Genomic DNA, 23,787 nt, shown 5'->3' with positions numbered 1-23,787 from the left:
AGGAAACTCGATTTGTGGCCAGATACCAATATGCACAGACTAGGAAACAGTTTGGATCTCTGTCGAGTCCAAGTATTTCCCATTTAGGCAGATATTGGTCCATTTTTCTCCCGTTTTCGCCCGCTTCTCACAGCAGACTTCTGTCTTTGAAGCCCAGAGTCGAGCAGCTGAGTTGCGCACTGACGTGACGTCAGTGCAGCCCCTATTGTTGTGTATGTAGCTCCACCTTTTTGGTACGGTTAGGTAAGATTGGCACCCCTACGGAAGGGTGCCGAGAAGTGGGACGGTACGGTTCGCTTTTTCGGGACCCTTTCTCTTTGGAAACGACAAAAAAAGCGTGTCGTCCCGCACCGAACTGAACCGAACTGCTTGGTGGAAACGACCTATTAGACTCACCGAAACATCTTTAATAGTGATAACAGAAATAAGCTGGTGTTGATATTTGAAGCAGATACAGATGAGCAGATCCACAGCAGCAGGCCATCAGCGTCTATATCTGTGTGTTTGACATTTGTAGGAACAACAATGTAGACTGATCCTTTTAGATACTGGCATTAGTAGCAGTAATGGCAATTAAAGAGGGAGTAACTAAAGCAACTCAAGCTGAGTGGTTTTAGAAAGAAGACAAGAAGAGGAGGAAAAAATATTTGGGCAGATATAGATCAAACACAGAATCCCACAACGCACCTGCAGGTCAAACACTGTACTTCCACTGACAGTCATAAACCAACAATAGAGGAGAGGGGACCCGGCTCATCCATCAGCTGGACACGCAGGCGAGCGTCTGTCTGAGAGTTTAAATGTATAAAAAGAAGGATGTCCTCGCCACAATAAGAGCCTCTGCTCTCTGTGGCTTTTTAATCAGGCTGCTCTGAGATAAGAAGGCCACAGACAAGACAACAATGAGGCACGGGGGCATCTGTCTGCTTCTGCTATCCAGACCAGCTAAAGAGCTTACCTCACACATACAGTAGAGACACATTCACACAGGCCGAGTCTGAGCCCACACGCTGAGCTCTGCAGGAATGACTGGAGTTTTAGCCTCGATAGGTTCATAGTTTTAGTTTAAAGTACATTAACTGTTGGTTTTTGGCATACCAACATTTATACTGTAAAGTAAATCTATGAATGAATAACAAACTCACAAACTCCTCAAATAAACAATGAATTACAATTACTGAGAGTAAACTTTAAAGTTTCATCTTAACCACCTCTTTAAAGAGGAATCTCTTTTGTCAAATTTGGATCTAAATTAACAAATAAATTATTGAACTCAACCAAATTCTCGATATCTTAAATAAATGATTCTAAATTAAAATACCTATTATTGAAGTTTTTGATCACCTTATTAAAGGTGACATATTTTACCCCTTTAAGACAGGTTTATATCTGTCTCAGAGGTCCCTTGAACATTCCTGTGAAGTTTGTTGCTGAAAAAACACTCCAGTTACAACACTCCGTTACAGCCCTGCTCAGAACGAGCTGTTTCTGTGTCTGTGGCTTTAAATGTTATTGAGCTGTCTGACTCCGCCCCTTGCAGGAAATGGATGTGGCTTAATGGACGTGACTCTCCTGATCCTCCTCTCAGGATCAGGAGAGGAGGGCAGAACTTTCTTTCAAGCGGGGTGGGCCAACCGAACCTGGGGGCGGGGCTTACTCCCTACATGACATCATGAGGGGAAAATCTGAGAACGGCTTGTTTTTGCACACATTTTCTGATTCTTGGAGGGATTGTGGACAGGTAAGGGGCACCTTTATTTTAGTTAGAAAAGCATGTAAAAGTGATTTTTGCATAATATGTCCCCTTTAAGTACAGTACCTGAATAGATTTCCAAGTAGGCGTAACAGTCAGTTTAAGTCAAATTACAGCATTAATCTATCAGGAACAGTTACCGAAAACGTCATCATATGCCCAGCCTGAACAAAATTCAGTAACAAAAATTAAAAATCCAAGCTCACCACCACGAGTAAAGAAGAAGCTATTTGTTTAAGCGAGGGCTTCTCCTTATTATAACGTTAATGATGTCGAAGAATAGCACATCAGTGGTGTTCTCGACCGGTCTTAATGGAAAATCCCAAGAAGTGAGACTGAGTAAAAATGCTCTTGATTCCAAGACAAGACCAAGACATTCAAAACGTGGACTCGAGACTGGTCTTGAGTACTACAACACAAAAGCATTGCCAGTAGCGCTGAACGATTTGCAAAGGGAATCAAATTGCAATTTTTGTCCCAAATATTGTGATTGCAATTTAATATGCGATTATTCTTGGGTTGATTTTATGAAATTATTTCCAAAGCAATTAACCCATAGTAGCATGCATGGGCGTATCATGGGGGGAAAAGCATACTGATTACCCAGGCCCAGAGTAGGGAGGGGGCCTTGAGAGCCCTGCAAAAAAAATTGTGTTTATTTATCTTTTCTTAGTAATTACTGTCATTATTGAATCAAAAGCAACGAAATGAATTGGTCAACTGAAATTTATGTCAAATAGAGTAAAACACTTTACTCCCCTGCTCCCCCATTGAAAATAAGAAGCACTGCAAAGTAATGCACGCAAATTCAATCTATCATAGTAAAATTACTGCTCATAAATAAGAAAATTATGATTAAAAAATACATTCAAATGCAGACATATCTGTAAAAATGACACAACATTTGTTGCTTGGCTAGCCGGTTAAGTGGGGCCCTGTACAATATTCTTTCTGGGGGCCTAAAATCCCTAGCTACGCACCTGGTATCATGAATGTGAATATGGGGGTGCAACAAGCTTTAAGCTATGAAGGAGGCGGCTGGGGTGGGGGAGATGAGGCTGGCAACCAGCTGATCACAGCCGGGGTATGATGTTCATGAAGTAACGCTAGGCTTCATCAGTTTTAGATAGAATGAGTTTAACTATTTTGGCTCGTATTGCAAATGTGATTTCATTTGCTTTGTTCAAGGGCATTATCGTTTTTATGTCACTCATTTTGATGAAGAAAAATGTACATAAAACACAAAAAGAAGGATTTTTGTAAAATATTGTAAAAAAAAAATTGACACTTTAATGTTTGCATATTGTGCATAAAAATCTCTTAATTTAACAAACTGGTATTCTGACACTTTTCAAGTTAAAGAAATACTGCAACTTCTGCGATTAGAAAACTGCAGCTGGCCATGTTGCGATTTAATCTACTTTGTGATTAATTTCCCAGCCCTAATTGCCAGCATTCTTACCACCTTCTTGTGTTGATGCAATGCCAGAATTTTCCCTGTGGGGATCAGTAAGAGATTAACTTCGCTTAACTTTCTTTGTTAAGCGTCAGCTGTGGACACAGGCCCTTAATCTGCTTCTGTCATACTTCTGTACTCTTATTCATGTAAAAACACTGCATACTGAAACTTGGAAAAGAAGCTTCAGGCATGCCGCAGCTTGGAATCTTAGCAGGAAAACTGATGACTGAGTCCATGAGTGGTCTGTGAAAGTGAGCTAACTCATATGGAATAGCTGGGAATGGAGAAATCCACACTGAAGTTATTTAAATGTCAATGCTAGCAGCCAGAAAGGTGACAGATTTTGCAGCTGCACCTCAGAGACATAGCTGTAACACATTGTTGTAGGTAGTCATTTCCTGTGTATTTTTCTATGTAATGCAAAAATATTTAATGAATCACAACAAAACTTTTTACATTAGAGTTTGACCAAGATGTTATTTTGATTTAATGAAGCTGTCAATGTAAGAAAAATAATGCAGGTTGTTATTGGAGCAAATGTGAGCCTATGAGTGGCAGGTTGATGAATGGACTCCTCGTGGCCACATTTTACTTCACAGCAGTGAACTCATCAGTTCGTTGTAAAAGCTCATTCATTACATAAATAGCCCAGAAGGAAGCTGCGAGGGGAAAACGAGTGGAAACAGACAGTTTGAGAACACACATGTTGAGTATTACCTTGGATGACAGTCTTCAAGGTGAAGTTGTCAGCTGTAAGCGACACCAGTGGACCTTTATGAACCACTTTTCCCTGGAAAAATAACAGAAAAAAAATACTGAACTTAGAGACAAACTAAAAAGCGTTTAGCTCAAATTGAAGCGGTGCTCAGTCTCACCAAGGGCCTGTCAACTGATCAAAGCCACATCAAGAGAGTGAGCAGCGTTGATGAGCACCTCTGGGAAATGAGCTGTGAGACAGAAGGTGGATTATTCTGACGCTTTGGTTTTCATAAATTTATTCCAGCAGCGTTCTAATCAAAAACAAGAATACAGCGTCACGTTAGAAATAAAAAGAAGAAGCTGGAAGTGAGCAGATGGTGGCAGGTGGAAATGTAGAGATATCAGTGCGGGGAAATACATGAACCCTACAGTGAAGATGAATTAATGTGAAAAACACAGCCGAGATACGTTCTTCTTAGATTGTATGCAAATCAGAGTTCTTTCCAGGTAATTAAAATGATCCTTGTTATTTTTTTAATATTAATCCGTGCACAAATATTTAAAAACAGAGCATGTTCGGTAGCTTAAACCGTAAGACTACAGTTTCTGTTTTTGTGGAAATGCATCTGACTGCATGTGAAAGTTTCAACATTATTCCTAAGGGCTGCATATAACCTGATGCAGAACATGGTGCTTGGTTACATGAAATAATTTTAAGTCCTTAACCTGGGGGATGCAAGGCAGCGCAGGGGTAAGTTGTTGCTCCACAGCAAGAAGGTTTCTGGTTCACTTCCCAGTCAGGACCTTTCTGTGTGGAGTTAACATGTTCTCCCTGTGCATGTGTGGGCTCTCTCCAGGTACTCTGGCTTCCTCCCACCATCAAAAACATGCTTGCTAGGTTAATTGATGACTCTAAATTTGTTGTAGGTGTGAGAGTGCCTGGTCGTTTGTCTTTATATGTCAGCCCTGCAGTTACCCTGCCTCTCACCCCACGATCCTGAGTGGGATAAGCGGTATAGAAAATAGATGGATGTATGGATCCCTAACCCCCCATGCTCTAGACATGCTCTAGAGATTGTTTTTCTGTGTTGGGGCAGAACCTTTCAGAAAATATCAGAGGGTGACTGGATGAATGCTTTGCCTGTCTGATTCATTATGGGCCAATCAGAGTGTTAAAACGTATGGTGTAGGGGTAATGTGCAGCTCCAGAAAGAGTAGGCTTTCTACAAGGTTTTCGGAGTGTTTCTGTGGGAATTTGTGCCCATTTATTCTGCAGAGCATTTATGAGGTAAGGCACTAATGTTGGATGAGAAGGCCTGGCTCAGAATCTCTGTTCCAGTTCATCCAAAAATTGCTCAGTGGGGTTGTGGTCAGGACTCTGTGCAAGCCAGTCAAGTTTTTCCACACCAAACCCATCAAACCATGTCTTTATAGTCCTTGCTTTGTGTGCTGAGGCACAGTCATGTTGGACTAGATAAGGGCCTTCCCCAAACTTTTGCCACACAGAAGCATAGCATTGTCCAAAATGTCTTGGTATGCTGAAACATTGAGATTGGCCTTCACTGGACCTAGGCCAAACCCTAAAAAACAGCCCCATACCATTATCCCTCCTCCACCAAACTTCACAGTTAGCACAGTGCAGTCAGGCAGGTAACATTCTCTTGGCATACCTAGACTCGCCCATCTGACTGTTAAAAAGAGAAGTGTCATTCGTGACCCCACACAACACATTTCCACTGCTTCACAGTCCAGTGTCAGTGTGCTTTATACTACTCCATCTGAGTATTGGATGGGTCTTAGTATTGGCCTTGGTGATGTGAGGCTTGCATGCAACTGCTCAGCCTTGGAAACTCATTCTATGAAGCTCCCATCCCACAGTTGTCATGTTTACATTAATGCTAGTGGGAGTTAAGAACTCTTTCGCTATGGAACCAGCACATCGTTGGTGACTTTTACACACTATATACCTTAGCAGTCATTGACTCTGCTCTGTTGCTTTGTTGCTGTCATTCCTAAAAGCTTCCACTATCTAATAATATCAGAGTTGACTGGGAAATATCTAGCAGGGATAAAATTTCATCAACTGTCTTCTTGCAAAAGTGGCATCCATCACAGTACCACACTTGAAGTCAGTGAGCTCTTCGGAACGACCCATTTAGGGTCACAAATGTTTGCAACTTTGGACTGCATGGCTAGGTGCTTAATACCCGTGGCGACAGGTCTGACTGAAAGACCTGAATTTAATAGTTAAAAGGTGTGGCTAAATACTTTTGTCCATATAGTGTATCATCTTTTCAATGTGGTATTTTTGTTCCTTGACAATCAGATGTCAGTGTTAACAGTGAAAGAGTTGTAGTTAAAGCCAACCCCACTAAAAACCATTAACATTAACTTGGGCAGAATGTCAATAGTCTGTCCACAGTGAATGGCAATAGGTCAACACTAACATGGCTGTTTAAGAATTGATAATAAAATCACAAACAAACCTTAACTGTTCTGCTTGAGCAGTCTGTGCTGATGTTGATCAGAGAGACAGGAATCCTGGTCAGATGTGTCGGCACCTGGGTGCCTGGCCCCGTCCCCTCTGACAGCACATGGACCGGCATGACGTCAAGGCAGTCTGGGAAGAAATTCAAAGGAAGAGAGTTGTTACTTTATGTACAAAAATTCTGAGCAAGCAGTTAAAGGGACTAAATCTAGATTTGTGAATAACCAAGTCATCAGTGAAGCATAAAAATTCTTCACTTCATGTTTTTCAGGTTTGTAGAGCAATGACTGTCAGTGGTTTTAGGCTTTAATCTGTCATCTATCAGAAGACAGCTACTGACAGACTTTGAACCAAACTGGGATCTATGGTTCTAAGGTCTCTGGGTTGAAGACCACCACAGACGACTCATTACAGGGATGAAACCTTTGACAGGAAGCAGCAGATCCATGTCGACAGCATAGCAGGAGGGTTAAAGTCTGTGAGGCGTTTCAGAGAGAAACCAAGAACAGCGTTGGCCGTGTTCCCAGCAGGTAGCATGTTGCTTCCTGTCATAGCTCGTTAGTTTGATTTCCTGCAGATTTGACTGGAGAGTCCCTCAGTGGAACCTCGTGGAGCGAGGACGGCGGAGCGGGAACAGCCTGCGAGGCAGACGAGCTGCTCACTCGGCCGTGTGCTCAGCCGCTCAGTCAGGCAGAAAAGCTAGACGAGAGAAAATAAAATCAAATAAACCTTTCTGATTTGGACCAGAGGGGAGGAGCCAGAGGCCTGATTAGAGTCTGATGAGTGATTCATTCAGGAGGTCAGAGCGGCTCGGGAGGTAGCACAGACGTTTTTTTGGAGATGACCTGCAGTGGCTACAAGTCACTCCGTCAGTCTGTCTGCTCCAAAAACTCCCCTTCACCTGCAGGATCATCTGAGCCGCTTTGCAGGAAAAGCCCGGATCAAGATCTGCAGTGGTTAAAACTTTTCTATGAGTGTTGCAAACAATGAATGCCTTACAATAGTGCCTTTTTCATATTCATCCTGCTAGGACTGTAACAAAACTTGAAATTACGAATTTTTGATGGGTACACACGAGGAAACTGTTGAGTATCCAAGGCTGTATTATAATCCTCCAGGCAGAGGTGGATGATATGACCGGAAGTTTTGTCATAGTGTGCATTTTAATTACTGGTAATGGTATTTAACCCTGGTATTATATAGACCTATAGAAAACATTGTTTATTTAAATGCATGAGCAGGCACTACTAAGCTTGAATGTGAACTCAACCTATATCTCTGCTTAAGAAGAATCTTTGGTTTGAAGTCTTGTTTCTCACTAACTGAGTTGTGTTAAGCTGCTGCTAAAAACAGCCCATTTCCAGATCTGACTTTCATAATAAAAGCATTCAAACTAGAGCCCGACTGATATGGGATTTTTGGGGCTGATGCCGAATCCGATATTGGGGGCTAAAAAAAAAAATCAGATATCCGATATATTGGCCGATATATGAAATAAGAACATTGATATACACAGGATATATACTGTACATGAACACAAATGTAGACATGTGAACTAACAGTTGCATTTATCTTTGTTTATTTCACAAAGATGCAACTTAGACAACACTAAAACACTGTATAATAGTCTTTTATTGTGGCTGTGGACCATATTAGACAGGAAAAAGATAAATGGAGAACCATATTTACATTGTTGTGGCAAATACGCACATAGAATATGTTTACAATGTGTTTCTTGATAACCCTGAGGAAGGCCACAAGCTTAAATGCGCCTTTCTATAAAGTTGTTCTCTAAAGATCTACTATTAGAGAAACTTTCTGTCTCCACACTGGTAGAATATGTCACAGGAAAGATAAACACTGTATAAATGCTTTTCTGGTTTGTGCTTTTCAAAATAAAAGCCCGGTTTAAACATTTCTATAGAGAAACTCCGTTCACTTGTACAGAATGCTTTTATTTCAAATAGTTCCCAACAAACTTCCTCTGTACACTGAATCAAGTTGCTTTAAGGGGGTTTATTGAGGTAAAACTTATGAAGAAGGACAGGGCTTTGAGAGCAGGGAGATGCAGCTGACACGCAGAAAACTCGCGCCGTGTGTGAAAGCTACACTAGACAATTTCCACAAGCGGAAATCATGAGAGGGGCTTGCAGGGGAGGGGGGTGTTCCAGGCTGAAGCAGCATGCATGATGTGATAGTCTGGTGTTTGTGAAGAGCCTATCCCTGCACGAGTGATCAGAACAAGATGCTTGCCTTTAAGTGAAAAACAGAGAGGTAACAGATGAGGAGAAAATGGTCATTTGTGAAATGTTCGAGGAGTACATGAGCATTTTAGTTAAAAACACTACACTATCTACACCGTGTTCCACATTATTATGCAAATGACATTTTTCTCTTATTTTCCTAAATATTAATGCAAATGACAGAATACTTTTCAATTCATCAGCCGTTAGACCAATGATACTTTTGCCACTTTTTACCTATTAGAGATACCTTTTGCCATTATATTCCTATTTTCCTGTTTTTTGCCAATCATTACAACTTTTTTTTCCAATTTTTGCCACTCTAATCCATTTTTTTCCCATTTTTTCTACTTTTTTTTTCTACTCATTTAATGTACCTTCTGCCATTGAGTGGCCCTTGTTTTCTATTTTTTGCCCATTTTTGCCACGCTTGACTGCTGTTTTGCCCATTTTTTGTCAATTTCCACTCATTTTTTGCCAAATTTTTGCCACTTTTGGGCCATTTTGCCACCTGTTACTCATATGTCATTTCTCACCCATTTTTGCTGCTTTCTGACCGCTCTTCCACTTTTCTCCCCATTTTGCCCCTTCTGACACAATTTTGCTGCTTTTTGACCATTTTTGCCACTTCTTTTTGCCACTTTCACCCCATTTTTGCCCATTTAAGCTACCTTTTGCCATAAAATACCACTAATTTCCTTTTTCTTGGCTATTTTTACCACTCTTTGACTGCTTTTTGCCCAATTTAGTCAATTTCCACTCATTTTTTTTTACATTTTTTCCCACTTCTGGACCATTTTTTGCAACCTGTAACTCATTTTTTTATGTCACTTCTCACCCATTTTTGCTGCTTTTTGACCCTTCTTCCACTTCTCTCCCCATTTTTCCCCTGCTCACACATTTTTTGACCATTTTAGTTATTTTGTACTCATTTCATCCACCGTTTTGATGCTTTTTGCCAATTATAGTTATTTGTCACTAATTTCCTCTACATTTTTGCTACTTGTTAACAATTTTAGTTATTTTTCACTCATTTCCCCCACCTTTTTGCTGCTTTTTCCCAAATATTTTTGTAGAGTTTTTTTTAATATTTTTGTGGGGTTTTTTTTAAATATTTTTGTGTTTTGCACTTTTTAAATATTAATCCAGTTGGCTTTCAGGGCCACCGTATTTTGTAGTTCACAGCTAGTTTTCAGTGAACAGTGTCTCTTAATATCATGTAAAATGAGTAGTTCTTGTCAACACACCAATCTTTTATTTCTGTGTTTTATTTTCCACACTGGTGCACACGTTCTGGCAGTTTGGCGGCTGTTTTTGCAGCTACAACTGCGGTGCTGGCTTTTTTCCCCACCAACCAGTGAATTTGGAAAACTTCGGGTATCTGAACTTGCTCTGAGACGCTGCTCCCTGCTGCTGTTCTTCAGCAGGCTTCCTATCGTTTTTCCCCAGCTGGCTAATCTATAATTGCAATGTTTTCTGGTACAAACCTCCTGGCATTTTGGCAGCAGGTTCTACAGCTTGGACAGTGGTGCTGGCTGATTTTTTGACCGGCCTGTGAATTTGGGTTGACTGAGGTACTCTTTGCTGTTGGAGTTGTTCCTGTCTTTGGACGTTGCTCTTGCTGACTAGTTCAATTAATCACAGCTTGTCACGGACACTGAGGCTGTTGGGTTGGTCTGAGGAAGACGTATTTACGCTTGGCTCATCCTGGCTTGGCTGTTTTTTCACCAGCCTGTGAATTTGGGTTGACTGAGGTACTCTTTGCTGTTGGAGTCGGCCTTGTTCCAGTCTTTGAATGTTTGCACCTTTGCTGGTGACGTCGTTTTCAGCTAACTGCAGTTTTTTCTGGACAGGGTGCTTTTCAGGTAGCTGCTGCACCATTTTCCGTTCTTTCTCCAGATACTTCTGCCTTTCATTATCTTTGGTTGTTTTGGTCATGCGTCCTAATTCAGTCTTTAGATTGGTTTGACTTTTCGCCTGCTTTAGTTTTCTACGTTCGTCCTCTGATTTCTCCAGCTTATGTTTCCAGGCACGCCACTCCCTTTCCCGTTGTTTCGCCTGGTTTTTCTGGGATTCTTTCAACTGTGCCAGCTCCTTCTGGGTTTTCTCAAGCTTCTTGTTCAGATCATTGACCGCAGCCCTGTGATTTTCCTTAGTTAGCCTTAATGTACCCTCCCAGTTTTCATTTACTGTGGTAACTCTCCTCTCTGCACGGTAACGGAGTTTCTTTTCCTTTTCAGTTTCATCTTGGCTCTATCTGAGCTCATCTTGGTTCTGTCTGAGCTCATCTTGGCTCTATCTGAGCTCATCTTGGTTCTGTCTGAGCTCATCTTGGTTCTGTCTGAGCTCATCTTGGTTCTGTCTGAGCTTATCTTGGTTCTGTCTGAGCTCATCTTGGTTCTGTCTGAGCTCATCTTGGTTCTGTCTGAGCTCATCTTGGTTCTGTCTGAGCTTATCTTGGTTCTGTCTGAGCTCAGCTCGTCTCATGCTGACCTCAGCTCTGAGTGCCTCATTCTGCTGTTGTAATCCTTCATTGATTGTTTCAGCCTCTTGTAATCTCTCATTTACTTGGGATATCTGCCTGACATGTCGTTAATTTTCAGCTGTTAACAATAAGTTTTGCTGCTGTAAAAGCCCTATAACAGGGTTTTGCAGCTCTGCCTCTGCAAACACATTTGATTTTCTCCACTCATCTTAAAAAAATGATACATTTTTTCAAAATATCTGTGACTGTGTTTACATGGACCTGAGTATCCCAGTTATGAGTCATATCCCGGTTTTTATCATATTCGGGGTACTGTGTTTACATGTGCACAGAGAAACCCGGTTATTCATATCCCTGTATACATGAGAGAAAGTAGTTTCCCGGTTTCTGATCACTGAATCATAGCTGCGCAGATAGTTGATGTTATTTTACAACACCAGAAAGTTGTACATTTTACAAAAATTAGATCACTGTTATTTTGGGTTTAAAACAGTTAAATGCCAGCATTACGCAGCAAAAATGGTACCCACCTCGTTCCAACAACGGGAGAAAACAAAACTAATCTCGTTTATAGAACGCTTGCTTATAAAGCATCTGCAGAAAAAGAGACTGAGAGGATGGTAAGGAGCGAAAGGGAGATCTCAAATGAATAAGCTTATTATAACTTCATATTTAAATTTTTTATCACTAATTAGGCGATTATCATTATTATTATTAAACACTACGAAAGTTTGGCAGAGACAGTAAGAAACAGCGAAGCATCTTACAGTCGACTGACTTCACTAAATAACTTCCCCGGAAACGACTTCAAAATAAAAGTCTGTGAAAACGGGGCCAGCTCAAAGTGGGTCTTAAAAAGGCTACGCTTTTATTTTGAAAAACACACAGGAAAAGTAATCGTTTCTAAATGTCAGGACTGGGAGTAGTTGCCGGGCTGTGCAGGTCGCTTACCAAGTGCCGTCTTTCCATCTTCAGCTTACAGAGCTCTAACTCATGGCGTAAGCGGTCATTCTCAGTAAACTATGCTCACGTTTCATTCATGGCTGAAAATTTAAACTGGTCAGTTCACGTTTTACCTAAATATCAGAGTGTTTTGACTGCCGTCAGATTACATACTGATCCTCTGCAGACACAGCCGCTGAACTGTCACTCTCTCCAGGCAGAGATCAGCTGATCCTCCGCTGCCCAGACAGATGCAGTATTTACAGTATCTGAAGTTAAATTAAGCTCTATCAAAATTGCGCCTGCGCACTAAGTCTACAGCAGCCAGAAAACGGGATACTGCGTATACATGGCACAGTATCCCGTTTTCTTTTGGAGTTCTCCTGGTAGCAAAAACGGGTTTCTCAAAAACAGGATACTGTAATATCCCGGTTTCTGCAGGTGTATACATGAACAAAGAGAAAACGGGATACTCAAAAACCCGACAGAAAACGGGATACTCAAGTCCATGTAAACGCAGTCTGTGTCCAACGTTTTTTATTTCTACAACAACACAACACTTTTCAATTAAGGCAGATTTCTCAATGCATTTCATCAATTCACAACATCAATCAGTTCATTCAGGGAATGACCCCAACTGTCCCAACAGTTCAATATAATTCAAATGCCCCACAGCACAAACAAAACAATTTTTGTGTTCCCAAAGGTTCATCAGACCATAAATAAACGTCCCTCCCCCCAAAAGTTCATGCAAAATTAAATGAAACATTCCTCAAATGCAAACAGTCCATAAATTAAATGTTCCTCCAGCGCAAACAGTCCATAATTCAAGCGGTTCTCAAGCGCAAACAGTCCATGATTTAAATGCCCCCCTCCCAAAGTTCAAGCAAAATCAAATATTCCCCAAGTTCAAACAAAATCAAAACCCAATGTCCACTGGTCAAGGCCTCTTCAGCCAAAACCAAAATAGTGTATGTGTGTGAAAGTCAGGGTATAAGGGAAATAAAAGTGAAAGAGAGATGTGGTAGAGAACATAATGGGTAGCTTGCAGTTAGAAGAGTCTTAACATCCAAGACTGGAGGGTAATCCGGCCACAGAAGATTTCAGTGCCATCACAGACACAGGATCTCACACTGCTCCAGGATTTCAGATTCCCACTTTTTGAAGGCTCCAAAGTAAAAGCTAATATGTATTTCAACCACTCTGGACTTTCTCTGAGATTTCTCTTCCGGTTTTTGGCAGATAAATCACTTATTTTTACTAGTTTTTCTGTATTTGCACTCCTTCTATTCTTTCATCCTTCCTCCAGAAATCCATTGTCTCTCTTCTTCTCCTCACTCAGCTCACAGGTTTCTACAACCCCCTCCCCCCCACTCTGATGTGGACAATCCACAATGCAGCCGAGCTGATTGATGGATTAATTTTATCACTTTTAACTGTAAATTGTGTTTTTTCTTGAACGATCCTTCTTTTGTAGGTAAAACTAATATTTTAGCTATCTAATAGTAGAAAGATATTTGTAATGAAAAAATATATAGGTTAATAAAATTTTAAAATATATTTTAATGTGTATTTTTTTATTTTTCAAAAATGAATTATTTGTTTCTCTCGCACTTGTTAAACTACAGTTTAAAGACATCAAGCACAGATCATCCCTCTGACAAACAGCAAAAGCAAACAGCGAGTCATGAGCATTTCAGACACAGTAAATGTCGCAGAATTAAAATACTTCATTCAAAATTTCATTTCCCACACCCTCAGCATCATTGCCAAACATACAGAGGGTTTAAAGCAGGTAATTCGGAGGTAAAAAGAACGTCTAGGTATAAATAACGATACGATACTAAAGTTAGCTTTCAACGCTAGTGTCTTAAAATGCTAACCATATGCTAACGGGCTCGCTATCAGACAGTGTGAGTTTCCAGCCAATAAAAATGTGCTACGTCATCACAGACAAAATCACAGCGTGCGACGTCATCAGCAGACGCAGCCCCCGGACAGATGTGGCAGCCCAGACACATCCTGTACCTACACCAGAGGTTGCCGCTTTGGTGGCTTCTCTTCCAGCCACACAGACACACGTGGACAAAAGTGTTGGTACCCCTCTGTTAATGAAAGAAAAACCCACAGTGGTCACAGAAATAACTTGAATCTGACAAAAGTGATAATAAATAAAAATTCTATGAAAATTAACCAATGAAAATCAGACATTGCTTTTGAACTGTGGTTCAACAGAAATATTTTAAAAAACAAACTCATGAAACAGGCCTGGACAAAAATGATGGTACCTTTAACTTAATATTTTGTTGCACAACCTTTTGAGGCGATCACTGCAATCAAACGATTTCTGTAACTTTCAGTGAGACTTCTGCTCCTCTCAACAGGTATTTTGGCCCACTCCTCATGAGCAAACTGCTCCAGTTGTCTCAGGTTTGAAGGGTGCCTTCTCCAGACGGCATGTTTCAGCTCCTTCCACAGATGTTCAATAGGATTTAGACCAGGGCTCATAGAAGGCCACTTCAGAATAGTCCAATGTTTTGCTCTTAGCCATTATTGGGTGTTTTTTAGACGACCAAGGAGGACACCACTGTTGAAAACAAATCATAAAAAAGCGAGACTGGAATTTGCCAAACTGCATGTTGACAAGCCACAAAGCTTCTGGGAGAATGTCCTATGGACAGACGAGACTAAACTGGAACTTTTTGGCAAGGCACATCAGCTCTATGTTCACAGACAAAAAAATGAAGCATACCAAGAAAAGAACACTGACCCTACTGTGAAACATGGAGGAGGCTCTGCTATGTTCTGGGGCTGCTTTGCTACATCTGGCACAGGGTGTCTTGAATCTGTGCAGGATACAATGAAATCTCAAGACTATCAAGGTATTCTAGAGAGAAATGTGCTGCCCAGTGTCAGAAAGCTTGGTTCAGTTGCAGGTCATGGGTCTTGCAACAGGATACTGACCCAAAACACACAGCTAAAAACAACTTAATATTTTGTTGCAGTGATCGCCTCAAAAGGTTGTGCAACAAAATATTAAGTTAAGGGTACCATCATTTTTGTCCAGGCCTGTTTCATGAGTTTGTTTTGTGATGAAAACGGCACGCTCCTCTGAGCCCCTCTTGCGATTTCCGCTTGTGGAAATTGTCTATAATTGCAAATGTGATGTCATTTGCTTTGTTTAAGGGCGTCATCGTTTTTATGTCACTCATTTTGATTGAAGGTCATATATTATGCAAAAATCACTTTTTCAGGCTTTTCTAAAAAAATAAGTGTCCTTGGCCTGTCCACAATCCCCTCAAGTACCAGAAAAATCCCCCCCCCCCCCCCCTTCAGAAAATGTGCGCTGAAACAAGCCGTTTTCAGATTTTACACCTAGTGACCTCACCAGGGGCGTAAGCACCCGCCCCCAGGTTTGGTTGGCCCTCCCCCACTTGGAGGAAAGTTCTGCCCTCCTCTACTGATCCTCTCAGCATCCACCTGAGATGCTGGATAGCTCAGTCGGTTATCCTGCTGACTACAGACTGGAAGATTGATGGTTCAAATCCCAGTCAGGTCCTAACCTTTGGATAAAAATGTCAGTAAAATCAGGAGTGCCGCATCCATTTTCTGAGAGGGGCGGAGTCAGACAGCTAATTATGATTTAAAGCCACAGACACAGAAAGGGCTTGTTCTGAGAAGGGCTGAAACAGAAGAGTTTTTAGACACACAAAAATCCAATACTAGAGTGTTTTTTAGCTACACACTCCACATGTATGTTTTGGGGACCTCTGAGACCAATATAAACTTGTCTTAAAAGGGTCAAATATGTCTCCTTTAAGAAAAACATACATAAAACATGAAAAGGAGGATTTTTTGTAAACCATGATAAAAAAAGAAAAGACACTTTAATGTTTGCATAATGTGCATAAAATCTCTGCCGCTGCAAAAAATGATTTATCAAACTGGTATTTTGTCACATTTCAAATTAAAGAAATATTGCAACTTCTGTGATTTGAAAATTGCAGCAGGCCATATTGTGATTTAATCTAATTTGCGGTTAATTTCCCAGCCCTACAAGAAATCAGCCTGAGATGATTTGAGCTTTGCAACATGGTATATTATTCTACTGAAGCAAGTGCTTCTCATTTTAAGCACTAGCTCCATGGACCAAAGTCACTTAATTTGGAAGCTACATTTCTGCAGATTTATGCAATCATGCAGTTCAGTCAGTGCAATATTTAAGCGAGTGATCCCTAATGATGGTTACTAAATTGTGAAGTACAGATGGTGTATGGAATTTTCTTGCAACTTGAGAAACCATGTGCACTTACAACTATTTCTGTTGCTGTGGTATCAAACCATATATTGCTACTGTCTGATTTTAGTAATAACAAACTGAAGTTTAACATTCTGCTACCATAATCTGTACACTTCCAGCTGACCTGTCACCTCCTGGAGCTGTTTTATTTGGCAGCTTCAGTAAATGATGTTACACACTAAGGTGAAAGTCACAGTCTTCTCACCAAGGTTATTATAGTTAACTAAAACTAACTAAATAACTAAAACTAAAATTCAAAAATCAACTTAGTTAACTGAAACTAAATAAAAACTAAGCTTTACCAAAGAAACGAAAAACTAACTAAAATTGTATAGTGTGCTTCCAAAACTAACTAAAATAAAATAAAAATGGAGACAAAATATCCTTAGTTTTAGTCTTTGACACAACCATACTGACTGGCACCTACACCCAAGTCTGGGGAGTGTAAAATTGCCCGATCTGATTAGTTAAGACTTCATACAGTGGTAGATTTATGTCTGGAGTTGTATTCAAAAATCATTATTAAAAAAATAAAATGATAAGTGAAGAGTAGCCTGTTTGAACATGTTTTAAAAAATGTATGACGCTCACTCAGCCCCGACATCTATCCGTAAAAAACTAAAACTAACACTAAAACTAATAAAAACTAAACTAAAACAAAGCATTTTTGCAAAATAAAAACCAAACTAAACTAACAAACCAGAAGTCAAAACTAATATACTGTAGCTTAAACTAAAGTGAAATTGAACACAGAAAGTGAAAATGAAATAAAAATAGAAACTAATGAAAAGTCCAAAACTATTATAACCTTGCATATCACAGAGCAGCCACATATCAGACGACGTCAGTCGGCTGCAAACAGTCCTCCTGATCCCGTGGTGGGCTGGCACTGACCCCTGCAAATGACAGGAGCAGACGCTGGGTTTCCTGCTCCTCTGAGCGTCACAAAAACCCCGTCGTTCAGCTGCTCTGGGACCCTCATTAATTTAGAGGGTCACTCAAGTTCACCCCAACATGTTCGTTCATGGAGAACAGAGAGCTGGAGGGACAGAGGGACAGTGTAAACCAGACATGACTGCAGGGGAGGAGGGACACTTGGTCCAAAGACTGACAAAATATTAGCCTGTTCCCTTTAGCGAGACAAAAGTCCTGAGCAGCTCCAGATTGATCATGTCTATTTATGAGTTGGTAGTTTTCCCAAAAACACTCAGGGATAAAAATCACCACTAGCACCTGAGATTGTAGGTTTTTGTTTCAGTAATTTTATTTATATCTGCTGTGAGGGGAATCTTACTCTATGCAACAGAAAAAAAAATATTATATTGATGTTCAGAAGTAGGTGCAGTTTATCAAAAATGGAACACAAATCATTTTGACAAGTGTGCTGAGGACCATAGCCTAAAGGTGCCTGCTCAGCAAACTGAGCCAAACCGGCGCCCCTTTAACAGTCTGGGAGGTGGGGAGACCAGTTGCTGGAGTATTGGAGGAGGAATGTTGTCCCATTCTTGTCTGATATAGGATTCTAGCCTAACAGTCCTGGATATTCTTTACTGGATTTTCCTTTTTTGATGCTCCGAATGTTTTCTTTTGTGAAGGTCTGGACTGCAGGCAAGCCAGTTCAGGACCCAGACTGCTCTATTGTGAAGCCATGCTGTTGTGATGTGGCATGTGGTTAGGCATTATTTTGATGAATTAGTCAAGGCCCTCCCTGAAAGAGACACTATCTGGATCGGAGCTTATGTTGCTCTAAAACCTCTCTCTACTTTCCAGCATTGATAGTTCCTTTCCAGATGTGTAAGCTGCCCCCACCATAGGCACTAACAGGGCTTGACGCTAACTTTTGTCCCAAGGAGCACATGTGCTCCTAAGTTGAAAAATTTAGGAGCATATAAAGAAATTTAGGGGCACAATGAAAATCGATCAAATCATGTGTTTTCCTCAATAAACATGATGCAAATAGACATTTAAAATCAAAATCATTTAATGAATTTTGTACAAAAATATACAGAAAAGTAAAATCATCAAGTTTTTAAAAAGTATTGCAATGTAATTTTGTCTTTAATGTTATTCATTTCTAGGCTATCTGACAGTAAACGTGGATACAAGAGCTCCATCTATCCTTAAACATTCTCCAGGTCCTCTGAATAATATATAAATAATAATAATAATTAACTTAAGTACACTTCTGTCCCTGTGCTTAAAACGGTCATGGAGGCTGACTCTAAGTAGACTCTGGTATGAGGACCCCCAACACAGTCTCTCTAGGTTTACTTCTAACTGCACTCCAAGTTTCACATTTCATCTCTAACCTGATGAGGTGTGTTAAGCTGCTAATGACTTGAACACGTTTCCTTGTGAAGGTGTTCACAATAAAAGCATTTCAGGAAAATAACAGCCGCGTACTTTTATTTTGAAGAGCTTGACGGAAGTATTGTGTTTAGCATTGAGTTAGCTTAGCTTTGGCTGCCGTACGGGAGAATGTGGCTAGTTAACAGCAGCTTTTCTGACCTCATTTAGTATCGCAGCCTGGATCTTTGTTTAGCGAGTTTTCAGACCCCTCTGGCAACTCTTTTTCAAAAAAGCGACTAGCGACAAATCTAGCGACTTTCTCTGGTGTTACTGGAGACTTATGGAGACTCCATTAAGCATGTATCGCTGTTGCTCCTCTCTGTGGGACCCTCCCCATCCCAAAGCACTCACAGGCAGCACAGTCCTCGCAGCGGTCTGTCTCGGCTGCAGTCGGAGCAGGAGATGCTCACGCCCCCATGTCAGACTGCAAATTAACCGCTCTGTGAAGGTGCCTAACAGTTTTTTCTATTGTCTCTTTTTGGTTGATTTAAAGTTGTTAATGAAGACTTTACACAAAAAATATGTATAAATGTTATGGTTAAAGTGGACCATAAGGCTTGAAACTAAACAAAAAGTAAGAAAGCTAAACTTCTAAGAAAAACAGAATAATCAGTAGAATAATGAACTAAAAATAAAAATTAAAGTTACTCTGCCAGAGTATCTCTGAAGTTATTTTTGCCAGTCCCAAGCCCAGATAAAGGAGGGGGGATGGAATTGTGATGTTATAAAAACAAGAATCGACAGGAGCAAGTTCATTTGTAGTTCTGAGCATCTTAAAGATTTTTTTACTCACTTTTTGTCTCTCTCATGGCATTTTCCCTCTCTCCTACAGCATCCATTACAACTAAATGCATACCCATGATTATGCAAATTAGGTGATGATGTCATTGAGCGACTTCTGGCGACTTTTAGGACAGCCAATAGCTACTTTCCTTACTGAGGAGTTGGCAACACTGGTTGTTGTTCAAATCATCAAATCTATGGAAATCCGCTCGCCCCACGTCTCATTGTAGGCCTACCTGTCTGAGCCAACGCCATGACTGCTTCGTTCTTCCTCCATTCATAGAAATACGGAAATAAACCCACTTCTTGTTTGACTATGGCGGGGAGGGGAAATGACGTATCTAGATATCCAAAATAGAGCAGTCATTGATGACGTCATTAATGACGTCTGAGATATCTTTAATTCACATTCTGCCTAGGTGAAATTGAATTACAGATATCTGTAATGGGCTCTATGCATGAACTGCTTCCACATTTGGCACTAGAAAGCTCCCACACTTCCAGTCGGGAGAAGAGAATGGTGTTTGATGGCAAATTCATTGCGGTTTACTCGCTGTTTGCATGAGTTGCCTGAGCTGACTGTCAATGACGAGTTACATTTAGTTGAAGATGTACATTGCAGCACGCAGCAACGATGTCCAGAAGTGCTTTTTAACCTGTTTTTGAAACATCATTTTAGCATGTTTGAGCGATGATGGTAGAGTAAACACAAACAATCGAAACAACAAAACAACAAAACGGACAAATTAAGGCAGTATAGGACGGTTTAGATTCCGTTTTGGCTTAACACGTATCGTTGGGCGGAAGTTGTGAAGCGGCCTTATTTTCCACCAGAAATACGCCACCCCTGGCGTGCACTGAGCCCATTGTCATTTGAGATGTGTGACGAGTTGAGTAACGTTTTCGGTGACGCCATTGCAGATATCTGTAATTCAATTTCACCTAGACAAAATAGAATTATACATATCTCTATTTGTTATTCCGCCTAGTCAAAATAGAATTATACATATCTCTATTTGTTATTTCGCCTAGTCAAAATAGAATTATACATATCTCTATTTGTTATTTTGCCTAGTCAAAATTTAATTATAGATATCTCTATTTGTTATTTCGCCTAGTCAAAACTGAATGATAGATATCTCTATTTGTTATTTCACCTAGTCAAAACTGAATTACAGATATCTTGAATTAAAATTCTGCCTATTCAAAATATAATTTCGACTAGTCAGAAAGACATTGTTGATATCTACAATTTTAATTCCGGATAGTCAAACTTAACTTTTAAATGTTAAAGGTGCAGTGTGTAATATTTAGCCAAGTAGCATTTAGTGGAACAAATTTGGTTAAAATTAAACAGATTTCTAAGATGGTCTATCAAAATTAGTGTTAAATCCCCTAAATACAAAAAAATGCTTAAAAAAATTACTCAGAATAAGCCATTTCTTCATACATAGGGAGGGTCCTCTCTATGGATGACGCCATCTTGGATTTTTGCATTTTGCATGTTTCTATGGTACCACAGAAGGAATCAAATAAATTACATGTGTTTTTTTTTCCAAATACCACTTGTTGCCAAAGTTTCCATCAAAGAAATGAGCATTGAATCTAGAACTGACTGTTAGGTGTTTATATTAAATTTCACACACTGCACGGCACCAACTAAAGTAATAATAAAGGCACCAAATATCAGTTGTATGCATTTTTTATACCACTGGTTGCCTGGCTGCAATCTAGAATCTAACTGTTAAATGTCCCTAATATTCCCAATTTTATACACTGCACCTTTAAAATGGCTTGCCATACCTAACTCACTCTCTCTCGCTCAACTGCTCTGGGGGAATCCCCTTTCTCTGGGGTGATGTCCCTCCATGGTGCTGGTTTGGGGGAATCCCCTTTCTCTGGGGTGATGTCCCTCCATGGTGCTGGTTTGGGGGAAATCCCCTTTTGTTGGATTCAAAGCCACATAATTAAAACACAAGAACTGCATTTATCCCCAAAGGGAAATTCAATCTTCTGGGAGTCTCATCTGTTTACTTTAGAAGTTTAGAAGTAATTTTATTAATTATTTTATTATTTTATTAATTTCAGTAAGTGACTTTGAATCCAAGCCACTTTAGTAAGTGACAATTTTTACATTGGAAACAAAAATTTCGTGAAAACAAAATGTCCACAGGAAATTTCAAAATGAGTCAAAACAACGAAACAATCACGCCTACAAGGCAGGAAATGCAAAGGATGATAATACAGCTGTTAAAGCGTCAGGAAGAGCTGGTAGGTCAACTAACTGAAAAGGAAATTAGAGTCCAGGAGATTTCCAACGTAAACGAGGAGCTTCAAGCAGACCATGAGAAAGTAACGCAGGAGAATGAGGCCCTCAGAGCTGAGCTCATAGAGAGCCGAGCTGAAACTGAGAGGGTTCATAACCAAGCTCAGATCCTCAACAACCATGCAGAGGAGGGCTTTAAAACAGTTAAGGTAAATGAAGGCTGGAGGCATATATCTAGGCACACTGAGGATAATCACAAAGCTGAGGTTGATAATCTGAACAACAAGCTTGAAAAAGCCCTGAAGCAGCTGGCACAGTCAGAAAAATCCCAGAAAAACCAGGAGAAATATTGGGAAATGAAGCAACATACCTGGGAACGGAGGGTGGAGAAATTAGAGGAAGAATGTAGAAAACTAAAGCAGGAAAAAAGTCAAACCAATCTAAAGACTGAATCAGGACTCATGACCAAAACAACCCAAGACGATGAAAGGCAGAATTCTCTGGAGAAAGCTGCCCTAGAGTCAAAGATCAAACAATCAAAGAAGGATTTGAAAAAATCAAGACAACCAGCTGATTTCAAAAGAGAGATTGATGCTTTAAAGGGCAAAATTGAGACATTAGAAAAGGAAAAAGCATCTGTCAGTCACCAGTTCAGATCTACTCAATGTGAGAATAAAGAAATGGTGAAAGATGTGAAAAATGCCAGAAGTAAATGTATTTCTCTGGAGGACAAAATTAAAAAAATCTCGTCAGACTATGAGCACCTGAAAGAAAACTATGACGCCCAAACAGAGGAACTAAAGGAAGTCAAAAAAGGACTACTAACAAACTCAAACCAAGTGTTTTTCCTGAAGCAAAAAATCACAAATCTGAATATTCACAAAGAAAACATGAAAAAGAACCAAGAAAAGGACAAGGAAGAAATCAACAGGCTGACCACCAAACTGAACAATGTCGAAGCAGAAATAGTGGCAGTCAGCTCCCATATGAACAATCCCACACAGTTCAATAGAGCATTCATTAAACTTTGCTGTACTTATGTAAAGGACGACAAAGCACTGAAGCCCCCCACATACCAACCCGACAGCCTCATTGTCCATGACAGGCTGCCATTAGCTGAACTGGACAGAAAGAGCACAGTCCAAAGACAGGAACAACTGGAGAAAGAACGGGAAGATGTGCAGCAGCTACCTGAAAAGCTCCCTGTCCAGAAAAAACTGCAATTAGCTAAAAACGGCGTCAACAGCAAAGGTGCAAACATTAAAAGACTGGAACAACTGGAGAAAGAACGGGAAGAGGTGTGGCAGCTACCTGAAAAGCTCCCTGTCCAGAAAAAACTGCAATTAGCTGAAAACGGCGTCAACAGCAAAGGTGCAAACATTCAAAGACTGGAACAAGGCCAATCACAACAGCAAAGAGTACCTCAGTCAACCCAAATTCACAGGCCAGTGGAAAAACAGCCAAGCCAGGATGAGCCAAGCCAAAATATGACCTCCACAGAGCAATCCTTCAGCCTCTTTCTCCGTGAAATGCCGGCATTACCTGAACTAGTCAGAATAAGGAACGCCCATAGCCAGGAACAACTTCAACAGCAAAGAGTACCTCAGTCAACCCAAATTTACAGGCCAGTAGAAAAACAGCCAAGCCAGGATAAGCCAAGGCTTATGACCCCCACAGACCAAGCCAACAGCCTCTTTCTCCGTAACAGGCTGCCATTAGCTGAACTAATCAGAATAAGGAACGCCCAAAGCCAGGAACAACTCCAACAGCAAAAAGTACCTCAGTCAACCCAAATTTACAGGCCAGTGAAAAAACAGCCAAGGCTTATGACCTCCACAGACACAGACGATGTCTTCTTTGCCTATAAAATGCAGCAATTGGATAAACAACTAATGAAGCTCGAAGCTGAAAGACTGGAACAAGGCAGACTCCAACAGCAAAGAGTACCTCAGTCAAACCAAATTCACAGGCCGGTGAAAAAACAGCCAAGCCAGGCTAAGTCAAGCATAAATACAACTTC

At 40.4% G+C, this 23,787-nt stretch overlaps 1 protein-coding gene across 3 annotated transcripts in view; it reads right to left on the bottom strand.

Annotated features, from left to right (window-relative positions):
• The window catches only part of pot1 (protection of telomeres 1 homolog), a 140,242-nt gene that overhangs the window by 86,530 nt on the left and 29,925 nt on the right, over positions 1–23,787 (bottom strand). For 2 of the 3 annotated variants that reach the window (XM_041794630.1, XM_041794628.1), the window contains exons 4-5: positions 6,398–6,531; positions 3,930–4,002 (exon numbers count right to left, since the gene is read on the bottom strand). In XM_041794630.1, coding sequence (XP_041650564.1) covers positions 3,930–4,002; positions 6,398–6,517 — 193 coding nt within the window. In that variant the 5' untranslated portion in view covers positions 6,518–6,531. Of the gene's footprint in view, positions 1–3,929; positions 4,003–4,087; positions 4,160–6,397; positions 6,532–23,787 lie in introns of those variants that run through there. The other variant, XM_041794631.1, reaches the window with a different exon arrangement.

This window comes from Cheilinus undulatus, linkage group 9 (assembly GCF_018320785.1).
Source record: "Cheilinus undulatus linkage group 9, ASM1832078v1, whole genome shotgun sequence".
NCBI lineage: Eukaryota > Metazoa > Chordata > Actinopteri > Labriformes > Labridae > Cheilinus > Cheilinus undulatus.
Note: the sequence above shows the minus strand (reverse complement) of the source record. Positions and strands in the feature narration are given on the sequence as shown.